The sequence below is a fragment of the Pterocles gutturalis genome, unplaced genomic scaffold, assembly GCF_000699245.1.
Source record: "Pterocles gutturalis isolate BGI_N339 unplaced genomic scaffold, ASM69924v1 scaffold20253, whole genome shotgun sequence".
Taxonomy (NCBI): Eukaryota; Metazoa; Chordata; class Aves; order Pterocliformes; family Pteroclidae; genus Pterocles; species Pterocles gutturalis.
In genome coordinates this window covers 45,772-61,086 of record NW_010123528.1, presented here as the reverse complement: position 1 = coordinate 61,086, position 15,315 = coordinate 45,772, and the positions used below count along the sequence as shown (strand labels likewise).

At 38.8% G+C, this 15,315-nt stretch overlaps 1 protein-coding gene across 1 annotated transcript in view; it reads right to left on the bottom strand.

Annotated features, from left to right (window-relative positions):
- Positions 1-6,708: 6,708 nt before the first annotated feature.
- KIF16B (kinesin family member 16B) overlaps positions 6,709-15,315 on the bottom strand; it is a gene marked incomplete at both ends in the record, with an annotated part of 40,010 nt that continues 31,403 nt past the window's right edge. Inside the window, 2 exons of the mRNA XM_010077950.1 lie at positions 6,709-6,798; positions 15,089-15,211. Coding sequence (XP_010076252.1) covers positions 6,709-6,798; positions 15,089-15,211 — 213 coding nt within the window. The remainder of the gene's footprint in view (positions 6,799-15,088; positions 15,212-15,315) is intronic.

Here is a 15,315-nt window from a genome sequence, read left to right as displayed (position 1 = left end):
TATATATATATATATATCCAAATTTGGTAGTTAACATCCAAAAATATCCTTCCAATCCAGGCAGAACACATCAACAAGTTTATTTCTTCACTGGATCAAATTTTCAAATACAGAAATAAATCTAAAATATTGTCATATACTATGCTCGCTAAGGGTCATGGAGTTCCTAGAGGCTGAAAAATCTGAACTAAGAATCCATATACAGAAAAAACTGGACTTGCTAAAATAACAAGAAAACTTTTGTAGCAAGATTTGTACCATCACATTCATTACTATATGCTACACGCTGCTCTCTCTAGTACAGATAACCCTTGATTTTAAACTGTTTCTTGGTCAACAAGTTTCAAAACATCAATCTCAGTAATCATTGAACTTGTGAGTGGATTGGGACTTCAGTCACTGCAGGATCAAGGCTTTGGCATAAGCATTCAAGGTTTCAGAATAAACTCATTTTAGGTATCGTCTCAGAAGATTTTAGTTACAGTTATTTACAGCTATGGTGCTTTACGCTACCTACAGTTGAACACTAGAAACATCCAAACGTCCAAGATTTTGCATTCAATATGAACATGCTACCTAAATTGTATATATTAATTAAATACACAGTTACTGATGTCAATATATGAGAAAAATCTAATGGTAAAAATCAGCAGAGCTTTAGGCTGGCCAGCTCTGATGCAACAAGCTTTCAACTACTGCTACCAAAGCAGCTCCTAAGCTCCAGGAGCTCACTAGTTACATGGCAACCGGCTCGCCAGCCCTGCAAGCCAAGTACCTCAAAGTTATTGCTTCCTCATCCTTTTCCCTTTCAAAGTCATCCCAGGAGATTAACACAAATATTACCCTTAATGAAACACTACAGCTGCACAGTTACAAATCAGAATCGAACAGACAGCTAAGATCCCAGCCAAAATGCTGCCTTAAGTGCTCTGCACAAGTCTGCTGCCTTACTGCTCTGTTCCTGGTTTAATTTCTCTATTTGTATTCTTCCTTAGGAGGGAGAACTCTGCATCTGTGGCAAGTCTTTTAAGAAATAATTTAATAAACACACAAACAGAGATAAATTGTCTAATTACCCTTGAGACTATCAGGGGGAAGAATAAAAAACCCTAAACCCCCACCAACCATGTCTTGAAAGTTAGTAAAAAGTTGCTTTTCTCGGTCAGTGATCCTGGACAGAATCTCTTGCAGAATCCAAGGATGCTCTCCTAAAATTAAAGGTTTCATCTCAAATTCATCCCCTCACCACTACCTGTGCTAGCATTTTGTGTAGAAGATTCCTCTCGCCTATTACTTATCAAGAGCACCAGGTGTATGGACCACCTAGAAAAATGGAGATCCTTCCCTGGCAGTCACCCAAAAGAGCAGTATGGAGCCAAAAGGAAAGGACAGTGAGGTCAGTCAGGGGTGGTTCATGCCTCTTCTTCCATCATTACAGGGCAGAATTAGTCCTAAATAATAAGTGGGTCTAGAAAGAAGTCTAAAAAGAACTTAAAAGATTACAAAACTGCTGTCTGTTACATTTTAATAGCAAACATATACATAAAGCTGTGTGGCTGCGGGCAGTATGGATGGATGAAACAGGAACTGGCTTTACCAAGATACAACATATTTCTTGTATCTTTTCTCTGGGATACTAAAAACTTCCAGTAAATAATGGACCAACCATTTTGAGTTTTGAAAAATCTGAAATATTGAAAAACATTTTTAAAATAAGCTTGCAACAATTGTTCTGAATTTACTATATATTAAAAAACATTCACATACTATTTCTGAAAGACTTGAGAAATATTGTGCTCTTTCAGTTTCATGCATTTATTGCAGGCATGCAAAGAAAAGAGCAGCCTGTTTCCTCCTCCAGTTGACAAGAGCCTCAAGTTCACTCAAATAGAATACTCTGTAAAAAAAAGGAATTCTGATAAGCAGAGAATATTATCTTCAGAAGTAAAAAGGAATATATAATTCTCATTGACACTACAGATGAGAGCCTTTCCTCCAGAACACTACACACACAAAAAAAAAAAAAAAATGGGACCCAGACAGCATTTTTCCTAACAGTTATAAAATACAATCTTTACTGTCAAATAGTTAATGTGCCTGAAAAACCTTGTCATCCAAGCAACAGTCTCTATTCCTAACCTCTGAGATTCACGATATTGATGTGTTACTGCAACATACCACGCATACTGATTTCCCCAGTGGGAACAGCAGATGGGGGTAGAGGCAGATCACCTGGTAACTTTGGCTTGAAGGTTTAAGTTTACGCAGATGTTCCTGATTCAGATATTATGGACCCATTCCGTAATGTCAGACAACAAAAACCAGACCAGCAGAACGGGAAGCTGGCTCAATTATGACCTAAAATTCTTTAATAATTATAAACAGTTCTTTTAGGCCTTAGACTGTGAAAGATACAAGTATGTATTTATATACAGAACCCATATATCAAATACAAATACACAAATTATTACATTCTGTTAAATAAGCTAGAAACTGATAGCTTTAATACTCCTGTAGAAATCTTGCCTACGCGCATCCTTATCTCCATGAGTGAATAGATAAATGCAAGCTTACCTTTCAGCCTCTCTTTGGCAGCTCTCTACGGATTTACTAATATTTTAAGTCGAGAATCACTATTAGTAATAAAAATGCCTCAATACTAGCTGCTTCCCTTAACACCATGTACAGATCTTTATGCACACAGAAAGAGGTTTCAAGAAGATTGACAGGCAACTCCATAAGCAGAGCCTACAGTGAAAGCCCCACAAAACCTGGTGTAGATGCTTGGATGCACGTTGGAATGAAGGGAACCCACATGCATGAGGTACTTCATAAACTTTAGATTTGGTGAGGGAAAGACAGACGTTTCGTCTGCTCTCCTTTGGAAGAGGGAAGAGACAAGAAAGTGGTAAGAAAAGGAGAGCACTGGCCATCACAACAGTGCATCACCAGAATGTGCTGAACTAACAGAGATGAGAGAAAGAGTTTTCCCTCACAGCAAGATGGGAATCAGGAAGGGTGAGTTTTCTGCAGAAATCAGCACCCTGGTAATATTTCAAAACCACGAACTGAGAGGAAAAGATGAAGGAGGAAGAAAAAAAGGAGAATCTTACTCTGAAAGTTCTCATTTCTCTATTAAAGAGCCCATTTGCTTCTTTTTCTGACTAACGACAAACAAAAAGTATATTCACTACAGAGACCACTGCAACTGAAAGCCAAGTATGGTCTTAATTAAAATTCCAAAAATAATAAGAGATGCATTAACAACCTAGCAGCTGAAGAAAGCAAGCTGAAGCTGGGCAAATGACAATTATGCAGATGTAAAGAAAAAAAGGCACTGTTAAATTCTTGGTACTTATCTGCCACTAGCACAATCTCACCCTGTTGCAGCTTCTTCAGTCTTTCAAAATTTGAATGCGACACATTTCAATTAGATATCCAGCTGTCAGCAGCCACTTAATTACATGAGAAGAAATGTGTAAATATATAAAATACATGGCATATTGTAAGACTGGAAGACATTAGACAGTTCCTGCTTTTGAAAGAGATACTCTTTTTTTTTCAAACCTTTCTAATAAATCAGTTTGGCAATACACTCCTTTGGGAATTCAGTGGCAGCAACACGAAATGCAAGATCAGCAAATTATTAAAATACTGATGTAGTAACTCAGAGCCGAGCAACTAATGAGCTGTAAAGTTCACTTCTAAAAGCAGGACAGTCATATATTAAACACGTCCACAGTATTTTCGCTGTTCATTATAAATATTAATTTAGAGTTGGAAGGTGAACTATGCAAAATAAAATTCAACTCTGATGGATTCTAACAACGTAGCTTTTAAGGATCAGGTTTCTTTGGAATAATATACAGTAACTAAGGATTTATCTTTGCCACGTTTGGTATTAAAATGCATTTTAGCATCACGGTTAATCCCAAATTAGGTCAATGACAGATGAGCAGAAGCAGACAGATGATTTTCAATTTACCAAACAAACTGAACTCCTACTCGCATTGCAAAACTAATCCAAAATCACCATAAATTAAGGCTATTTTAAATAAAGGTAAAAATATGGGAATCTATTAATCATTCACATATGTAACATTGATAATGAAATTCCTTCAAATAAAACAAACACTAAATCTTTACTACAGCGCACAATGTTACACGTTTCATCCATCTCAGTGTGCTCTTCCCCTCTGATAAACAAGGACACAGTAGTTTGTAGAAATGCTGACAAGTAGAAGAAACCGGCTGCATATCAACCAGGGTTTTTTTTCTTGCCATTTTCATGTGGTGCTCTAAGTCTCAAAGCAGGAGTGGACACAACACTACAGCCTGGACTATGTAAAACAGAGATGACATCATCGATGCTGAAAGCGTTTCCAAAACAGGTACTTAGGTGACAGTACCTATCTAAAAGCAATAGATGACACAATCAAATGATTATTTCACTACTCCAGAACTTTAGTGTACGCTTTGTACTTAGCAAAGATATGCATACTTGAACCTCACTGATATTGAAGGCCACAGAGAAGAGGAGGCTTGATAAAGACTAGAAGAAGACACTACTAAAGCTACAGATCTATTGTTTCGGAAAGTAACATGACTAAACATTTCTTTCAAGTACATTAGAAGCCAAAACACCTTCCTGTACTTCTCCAAAGAGAATCATACTTTAGGTAAAGCTATATTGGCAAACTTGTAAGACTCGGTATTTGCCCCAGCTTACAAAAATTGTTGAGAAATGAATAGATAACTTAATAAAATATGCCATAATGCGTTTCTATGTGGAAATTAGACATTTAATCATCTGCATAGTTAAACTAATAATTCTGTTAATGTACTAGATGTAAATCTCAATAAGTCTACCTAAGAGACAGATATATGGCAACACAGACCTGTCAATAAGAAACAAACTAGCACATTAAACTAAAGAATGTATTGACCTTGCAAGCATGGCTGCAGAGGGAAGAAGCTGGAAAAAAAAAGCAGCAAAAATGCCTACCTACAAAATGAGTGGTGTAGAGTACAGAAAATGTAGATAAAATGCACAACAAAGATATTAATCATGAGCTATAAACTACAACAAAAACAACTTCAGCTGGGAAGACTCCAAGATGAAGAAAATTATGTACTTTTGCTCTAGGCTGGGATCTTTTCCTCTCTTCTATGCTCCTGGATGCTGGACTTCATTTTGAACTAGTAATACCACCACTATGGTCTCACAGTTCTTCAAAACAAGCAAACAAAACACCAACAAAAAAACCCCCTACACTCTCCTGTAACACAAAAAAAAAGCCTGATTTTGCAAGTCACAAATACTTGATGAAAAAAAGTGACATTAATATGCGGCAGCACACAGGACATTTTAATAATGGCTTTAAGAACATCAGATTCCTCCTAAACCTGATTATTACATACTACAAAGAAGTTGTTCTCCCTCTGACGTATCTGTAAAAGCCAAATTCAATTGTTCCTCGATGTATTGTCAGGACTGATAACAGATTCTGGAAAAGACTATTCAAACACATTTTTGTAAATGGGAAAGATCAGTCTTCAGGGGGATTCAAGTGGTCCTTTTCTGTTTCAACTGGATGGCTGCCTAGTTGTTTTTTCTAGAGTTAGATGCAATTAGGGTATTACTGTTGACAGACTATAACTCTAACATCCGAAGGAAATGGCAATTCATTTGAATCAAAACCATGATACTAGTGTTCATTTACAAGTAATATTTTTGAAAGTATTTCTGGAAAGAGAACATTTTAATTTTCCACTCAAAACTCATTTTTACCTTTCAAAACTTTCTGACAATCAGAAAAGGTGACCTAATTTTCCTTTTCTCTCCCCCCCCCCCCCCTTTTTTTCCTTTTAAACTTGTCCTTAGATATTTGGTGCGTGGTAGTTTCAATTTCTGTTTTTCCTACTGTTTTGGAACGGGAATGATTTCAGTCCCAGAATCTCCACAAAACAGATCTACATATTTTACTCTTTAAAACTCAAGGTCTTCCCATGCTCTATTAGTTTACAGCTTAAAGAATACATCAGTGAAGACCAAGAAAGCATTTGCACACTACTGCATCTATCTCTTTTTTTGAGTATATTAACGATATATATTAATTTTGAGTATAACTGAATGATTTATTTCTTTTAATATTCAAGGGAAGAAGTAGAAAGGAAGCAAAATGTTAATTATTAAAGTTAGATGTGGAAACCAAGAACTGTAATTCTACAAATGCTCACTCCAGTGAACTAAAGCTCTGTCAGGCACAGCTCCTCATATCCTGAATGCCCAGAGTCTCCAAGGTGGTCAAAAGCATCAATTTTTCATTTTGCAGAGACCTGAAAGCCACTATTACAAAAGGATATCTGTGGAACAGCGCTCTTCTTTTAAATGAGGAGCTGTCAGAATGACATGATCTGACTGCAAGTATCTTGCAATGAACAAAACAGCAACCTCCAGGGAACGACACCGGCCAGCAGTAAAGGCAATTAATGGCTAGAGGCAACACACAGAGCCATAATTTAACTGCAACATGCATTCTGTATCTAGCAGCCTTGAAGCTTTAACCTGCTGAAGGGCTTGCCAATCTTACTGGAAGCATACGGCTGAGAGGAATATTGGTTTTGAGCAAACATCTTTCAAAAAACCCTTATTTTCAAGTCTCTACCTCCACCCTTTTCTGCATAAGAAGTTTTACCAAAACTTACCTCTGGGTACTTCATTTTCAAAGTTTTATGCATTTCCCGAAAACGACTGTACCGCCTGAACACTGTCCATGTCTCATCCAGGACTGTTATCTATATCAGACAATATAAAAAGAAGAAACAGAAGTAAATCCATGCGATGCGTAACACTAAAAACCATGCAGTATACAAGGTTACCAGATTAAAACAGGCAATTTCCTTAATTTCATAAGCTTTTATAGGTTTACTTAATTTTTCTTTCTTTCTTTCTCAGTGACAGAAGTGTATTTAATAAGGAGCACTGATTGCAAAGCAAAAAAACTGAATGCATTTATTCCTTACTCTGCAGTGGTTTGACAAGGCTGTAAACACATTAAAATATCCCAAATCATTCCTCAGTGCAGCTATGCAGCTAACAGCATTACAATCAGTGGGTGTTCCATTAATGGACGAATAACATCCAGCACAAGTGCAGTGTAGCCTCTCTACACATTCACAGAAATGTATATATTCTCATATACACACACACGTATACACAGATACACATAGAAATAACATATACATGTTTCTCGGACCCACAGAGTTCATTACCATGCAGAATGGGATTCCAATTTGTAGTTAAAAAAAAATTATATATGCCAGCTTTCAGTAGAAGATATTCCTTTAAAACATTCTGTGCCCGTGTCATCAATATGTTGATGAACATTCAATTTATACAGGAAGTTTCATTAAAATCAACAGAATAACTAATATGAATAAAGCACATAGCAACAGGAGCAAAGGGGGTGGGCAAACCAACCTTGCCCTCAGTTATTCGGAAAATTCTGACTGCAATTGAGAAACCAACAAAAATTTCACGGAAATTAAATTTTTCACTGTCTGAAATTAGGTGAAATGGAAGATATTTTTAAGTAGGAGTCTTGTGGTTTAGGTCCAGCTGACAATCGAGCACCATGCGGCCACTTGCTCACTCCTCCCTCTCCAGTGGGATGGGGAGGAGAATCGCAAGAACAAAAGGTAAAAACTTGTGGTTCGAGACAAGGACAGGGAGGGATCACTCACCAGTTATGGTCACAGGCAAAACAGACTCAACTTGGGGAAAGAAAAACAATTTAATTTGTTACCAACCAAATCAGAGTAGGATAATGAGAAATAAAACCAAATCTTAAGAACATCTTTCCCTTACCCCTCCCTTCTTCCTGGGCCCAACTTCTCTCCTAATTTTCTCTACCTCCTCCTCGCCAGTGGCGCAGGAGGATGGGGAATGGGGGCTGTGGCCTGTTCATCACACTCTGTTTCTGCCGCTCCCTCCTCCCCCGGGGGGATGGCTCCTTACACTCTTGCCCTGCTCCAGCGCAGGCCTCCCACAGAGTCACAGCCTCCTTCGGGCAGAGCGCCCTGCTCCAGCATGGGATCCTCCACAGGCTGCAGGGGAATCCCTGCTCCGGCTCACCTCCTCCCCCTCCTTTCTTCACTGACCTTGGTGTCTGCCTAGGTGTTTCTCTCACATCCCACTCTCTCTCTCCACTGCCGCTTCCAGCAGTTTTTATGCTACTGCAGAGGCTCTGACAGGCTCGGCCGTGCCCAGAAGCAGGTCTGACTTGGAGCCAGGGAAGCTTCTGGCAGCTTCTCACAGGAGCCACCCCTGCAGCCCCTCCCCCAACACCAAAACCCCACCACACAAACCCAGCACAGGGCCATAAAATGCAACTGCTGGAGCTTTTGGATTCACATCACTCTTTCTGTAGCTCAGGCGATCCAAGGCTACCAAAGCAGCGATGCTGCAGGGAGAGCGGGCAGTTTCTACAGTGACTAGTTAGAGCCGCAGACAGCCAACTGGCACTGCCTAACCCTGAAAAGGCTGTTGTTTTTTTTTAACCTAACAGGTCTAATATGTGATATTCCCTCTGCCTAGCTAATTTATGCATGAACATCAAAAATAAGCATTTTAATAAAATGCTTTTCAAAAAGACACAGGCTTGGGTTTTAATCCTAAAGCGACTCCTAAACTGAACAAGTAGATCCCTCACTACTGGGCGTATCAGAAAGTTCCAGTGACAGAAAGTCACAGCAGAGCAGGATAACCAAGGAGGAGAAAAAGAAACCAGAGCAATAAAGCCAGAGGGAACCAGCATCCAAGCACTGTGTTGACAACCCCTATCTCATGCTCGCAACAAACTCATCTCTGGTCCTGCCTTCCCCATCGCTGGTGCCTTGTACACACAGAACAGGGAAATTGGGAAGTGCATTGGAAACTAAGAGTTATTTATGTCTTATGACATCAGGAAACAGGAGTTTGGGAGGGTTTTTTTCTATTTTTAACTGAAAGATGTAAGTAAACAAAATTGGTCTTCTCAACACTTTTCACAAATATGGAAATGTAAGTTCTTCTAGCACACCTCCACAAAGTGAATTCCTTATTTCTGATAAAAGTAATCTTTCATGTCACCAATAAGCTTGACTGCTACTAGGACATCTGCATGAAGGACTGCATTTACATATTAAAAAAAAAAAAATCACACAGTTGCCCTCCCTCAATACGTTGTTAACAGTATCTCAAACTTTACAAATCAGGTGAAAGAATTTAACACAGATAGGCACGCTTAACTAAAAAAAAAGTAACAATTCAGGAATACATAAGTTACACTGATCTTGATTAACCAATTAACCATTTTGTTCTGGCTTTAAAGGGCTTTGTGATTTCAATGTACAAGTAAACATTAGAGTGCAATAGATAACCATAAAATAGAGATGTCACTTCCTGCTTTCTTTTTGCTTTAATTCTGTATTTTAGTATTTCTGATTCACAAAATTTTGCTGTGATAATTTCATTTGTACACGATGTTTATTCAAAAGTGACCTCTTTTTTTCCCTAGGGTTTTCACAGCCTTCAGGGGAGCAATCTAGCACAAAGCATCCAGGACTCCCACAGCTGCACAGCCTGAATAAGAGGACGTATGTCAGCTTGCTCGTCAAGTTGTTTGCTGTGCATCTGCCAGCTGTCTAGGTGATAGGGTAGTACCAAACTTACCCAAATCAAATTGCCTAGAGACACTTATTTATTAGCTTTCTTCTACAAAGTTTAATAAACAACCATTTTAATGATCTCTTTGGTAATACTTGTTAGAGATGGACAGAAAAGCAAAGCCATATATCTGTGCTGCCTAAGAAGTAAAGGGTTTTCTCTAGAGCATTCCTCTGGTGGCTTTGCTTGACCTGACTTTGTCCCTGTCATCCTCTTCATTTACTTTCCTAACTTTTGCAATTAGACTAGCAGGTAATGCATTGCAAAATTTTGTTATTGTTAGTGATATTTTTTTCCTCTGTTGAGGCAAGATGTCATCAAGCCTCTCCCTCCTTCCCATACTGCTGAGATTATTGGAAAATTAATTTCAAAGCTAAACAGAATTTTAACGAGTCCCCAAATCTCAACAATAATGTTATTAGGATCAAACTCCACTCATATAAACACGAGAACTACAGCACACCTTTCATAGCAATAGCATTTCCAGAACATGGCCTTTTATTCCCACATCTGATACAGCCAGTTGGGGCTGGGATTGTTTTCCCTCATTTAAAAAAGCTGTATGACAGACTATATACTCTGTAAATATGGGATGGCACAAATGTAGATCTAGCAAGTGAAGCAAATTTGGATAGCCCTTTACTTTTTACTTGTAATTTGCTAATATAGCAGTTAAAAATATTTTCTTAATATAAAGATGTATGGCTGACTAAATCTGCAAAGACAGATTCGCAAAAAATTCTTATCTGGGCACTTAAGCGATCCCAGACTCGCCTCAGAATTGTGGGGTTTTTTAATTTAAGTGCATGTGACCGGTTAGCCCTTATATACCATTTGGTATATAAAACTCAAATTTCAAATGAGATACTACAGTCCTGCCTCCTTATCTTTTCTTCTGCATGATGACTGACAAAAAAATAACCTAACAGACATTTTCAACTTATTTCATTGTAAAACATACCACAGAGTTTGTTCCCCTTCTGCCCCACAGAAATAGAAGTAAAACCATGAGGGGATGGGGAATAAATAAATACTCCACCTGATTCAGAAGCAATCAGAAGGAACACAACATGCCCACCTTAATTATCTGGGCTAGTTAAACTGTCTACACTAATTGTGAAAATTCTTATTTCTCGAAACAGACCTTGCTGAAACTGTTCCTCACACTGTCTATGAATAAAGCACCTGTAAAGCACAAGCTTGCTTAGAAATTTAATTGAACCTTTTCTATTCATCATTGAGAGTATTAACCTGATACAGTTGAGAGAAGATCGGGCTTTTTCTTTTTTCTAATTTAGGTAGATAATGAGCATGCCTAATTTTCTCTAAGAACTCTGTACCAATGAGCACTGCTTCTGCTTTACTCAGATTCCACAACAGCTCACTGAAAGAAACTTGGACATGGACATTTTAAGCAGACCCACCACAGCACTTGACCGCGCTGAACTGTGACCATACCTGGAGAAAAGCACTGGTTTGGGGCGCACCTGCCTAAATCTTCTCCTACAGAGAACTCATCAGAGATGATTGAAAGGCTTTGAAACACAAGAAAAAGCCAGTTTTGAAAGAATAGCAAACGGGACAAATAAAATGAGAGAAGTCAGAACTAGGGAAAGGTGAATAAAAATGAGAAGGCTTATCTACAACTTTCCCTCTTGTCAGAGGATCCCTTGCAGGGCTGTGCTTGATTCCAGGCTTTGCTTTCATCACCTCCCCTTGGGAGAGCCTGTGGGCCTTTACGTGAGCTGGAGTTCCTTCTTCCCTGCTGCCTCACTGCTCCTTCTGCCATCCACAGGTACTGTCTGTGACCACAGGCAGTGTCTGTAACAGATGTCAACGGTCTTATGGATGCAAAAGCTCTTCCCACACACTGTTTCTAGCACAGCCTTGTCTGAATATTGCATGTGTCACAACATGAAAGGAAGAGGAGAATACAAAAATAGTCTTCTCTAATTTAGCTCTAACAGAAATATGTTTAGACCTGATTACTGTTTTATCATGTCTTTAAAGACAACATATAAAACTGTCACTCAAATAGAAGTTTTTTTTGAAAAGTATCTATTCATACTGAATATTTAATAGCAAACCAGCATAAACAGGTCCATGACATCTCTTGTCGCAAAAGGAGAAGCTGCTATCTTAACTCCAATAAAAGTATAGTTTTATTTCTATTTTGAACTCTCCCCAACAGGTTCCTCATGGGAGTCACTCAACATCTTGAAATAGGATCTGTATCCAGCGGAAGAACCTGAGTGGACAGACCACCTTGCTGGCCCATTCCCAAATGTTATATATGTCTAGATGGACAAGATGCTGAACCAGCAGTAAAAGAAAATATTTTTTGATGGTATGTTAGAGTTGAAAGACTTATAAACTGACTGTGATGCTGCCAAGAAAAGTGGAACTCACTCTCTCTCTCTTGTGGCATGAAAGGAAATAATCTTTACTATTGCATGTCACAAAAAGAAATTTATATATTTGTCATGTATATAAATTTGTTACATTTGTTCCTCTATACAGCAGTGCGCCAGGATTTAACTACAAATACAACGACTAGAAACATCTGCTGAAGAAGATACTTCCAAGATACCTAGGATTCAAAGGTTTACAATTCAACTCAATCATCCCTTGTCCCTTTGTGAGATTTCAAAGTGCGGTTACGTGCAAATTGGTCATTTTCCCAAGCGCAAGAGGAACCTTGATGAAAAAAGCTTACTTGGGAGCTCGCACAGGAAACGAGGTTAACAATGCCCCAGCTCTTCCCCAAGGTTGACACGTATTTTGGTATGAGATAACCTGAAAATAAACTTGAACAAAATAAAGTAAGGCTGAAAGAAGGTATTCATAGAATCACAGAACGGTTTGGGTTGCAAGGGACCTTAAAAATCATCTATTCCAACCCCCCTGCCATGGATAGGGACACCTCCCACTAGACCAGGTTGCTCAAAACCTCATCCAACCTGGCCTTGAACACCTCCAGGGACGGGGCATCCACAGCTTCAACTGAATTATTTCAACAACTGACATGGTATCCCAACCCATCAAGAAGGGATGAAATAAACAACTACATGTTCTCTCCTCCCTGCCCTATCTTCCTACTTCCCCAATTTTCAATGCAAAAAAACCTAAACCAAAATAAAACAACAACAAAAAAACCCCACCAAAAACAAAAAAACACCCCCCAAAAAAACCCCCAAAAACACAACCACAAAACAAACAAAAAAACCCCACTGCACCATGTACTCTGATTTCCCACAGAATAAAAGTAACAGCAGCTGAAGATTTAATACAGATCAAATTAGAGCTAGGAGCTCTGCAGGGGAAAGTTTTAAAATAGAAAAGTCTGTGGAAGGTCTGTGGATTGTAGCTTGGAGCCAAATCCTGACCACAGAAAAAGCAGCCCACTGTGACAGAGAGACCTGGAGGCAAAGGATAAAGCATAAACAATCCATCGATTTGTTTAAGGGAATGATTGTAAGAAACATCCCAAAGACAGCTAAACTAAGGTCAATAGGAGCTTCAATAAAAATATTTAGTGCTCTAAGCAAGCTGACAGCAATGGAGTACAATTACTAAAGTGATAGCCCATTCCCTACCACATATGTCACCCATTTCTTTGCTTTGAACTTCATCAAAGCAGCTATTTAAGCAGTAGTTTCTTTTAGAAGCAGCCTAGAAATGGCACAGGAGAGAGAGAAAAGATGGTACCAGGAAGTACGACAGAAGACAACAGCCATTCCATATACCACCACTCTTAGCCAGAGCATCTGCTCATTCCATGCCACTACCTAGGTTAGGTTGGAAGCTTTGCTTCTCACAAAAACAAAATACAAGCAACAGAACTCCTGAAGCCTAGTTTTATATGCATTTTCATCTCTCCTTGATACATACTCCTGTTCTTTCCTGGTTACAAATCCAACCCCTTTCCAACATTTTCTTTCTATTACATTTCCTTCCAGGTAAGCCCAAGTCTTCCTGCACATGCTCTTTAACTGCCCCTTCATCCTAAGATCTTGCAGCTGCTTACATGGGGTTTAGGGATAAAGGGAGAATACTTGGAAAAGAAATCCACCAACTTACAAAAAAGAGAAAATACTTTTTTACTGTATTTACCTTCACTAACAATTACCCAGCACAGTAAATCCTGTGCTGAAAATAGTCGATGGCTAGAACAGTCCCTGAGGAAGTTTTGTATGCACTTACTCTTCTCTGTGTCTCTGGGCTTTTGCTGGCCCCACGAAATTCAAGGTTCAAAAGGCAAAAAGAAGTATTCAATCCACACATTCTGCAATATGTTTCAAGATTAAAATGCAATTAGCTCAAATAGAGCTAAGATTGCCCATCTTAATAAAAGCCTTTGTAAAAGAGACTATGAGCATAGTTCAATAACGGTCCTGCACACTGTGAGGGCAGGTCACTCCACCAGCTAACCAAGCATCTGGCAGCACATTCAGTGAAGAAGGTTGCCAATTCTGTCTCTGATGCCATGTATATCAGTTATACTACATGTCCACATGCACTGAGAGCACATTTCCAATTAGACTTCACATCTTACTTCGAAAAAACACTGGCTTAGTACCAGAGGAAACATAATGAATATGCATTTTTTTTTTCCAGCACTTCTGTACACAGAAGTTCAATTGAGTAAGTCACTAGAATGGAGAGGAAGCAGATAACATTTTGGAGAAGTTAGATCTTAGAAAAGCAGGGTGGGAAGAATCAGAACAACAGTAAGAGCCCTAAAGGAATCAAGCCTTTGTTGTGGATATGTGCAAAATACTTTAATTATGCTTTCATTACTACAGCCAAATATTTCAAGTCTAATAACTTTCCATACCTGACAAATCTCAGTAAAGGGCTTTCGTATAACCAATATGCTTTTAATCCTCATCTCTGCAACACTTCCAGCTGAATTATGTTATATTGGATCTGGAACTGCTCACTCCAAGAGCTTGACCACCAAATTCCTATGTACAATTGATCCACTTGGCAAATACCTGTATTTGTAGTGTCCTATATTGTGCATGCTTTCTCACAATCTCTTGTATTTAGCAGTACCGAGGCCACTTAGACAACAGAAAGACACAGAAGCAAAAATTGCACTTAGTGAAACAAAAACTACATTTCACTGGGGTCAGTAAGGTGATTTCTGGAATCTGCAGATTCTCAGGTGCGTTTCCAGCTGCTGTTTCCATCTTCCCTGTGATGCTGTCACAGTGAACATCAACAGATGGATAGAGCAAACTAGGAACAATTTGGTTTTACACAAAAGGCGTTTTTCTATTATTATTGCTACTCTGATGCTACTGTTGTATAAATGCAAGCAACATGTGTACAGAGACCCCAAACATTAAGGCAAAGCAACTGAAAATCACTTACCTTTATTTCAAACTCATAGTGTTCATCCTTTCCCTGCCCACACAGGACATAGCGTGGAATACTAATTTTAATTGGGTCCTTCAGGTCATCTGGACTTGCTCCCAGAGAGCGACAGACCATCCGCTTTCATGTGCATACCAAATAGGGAGAACAAAGGAAAACCAAAATCACTACATAAGGAAAAAAAGAGAAGAGCTTCACTAAAAATGAGAAAATGTTCTTGGCCA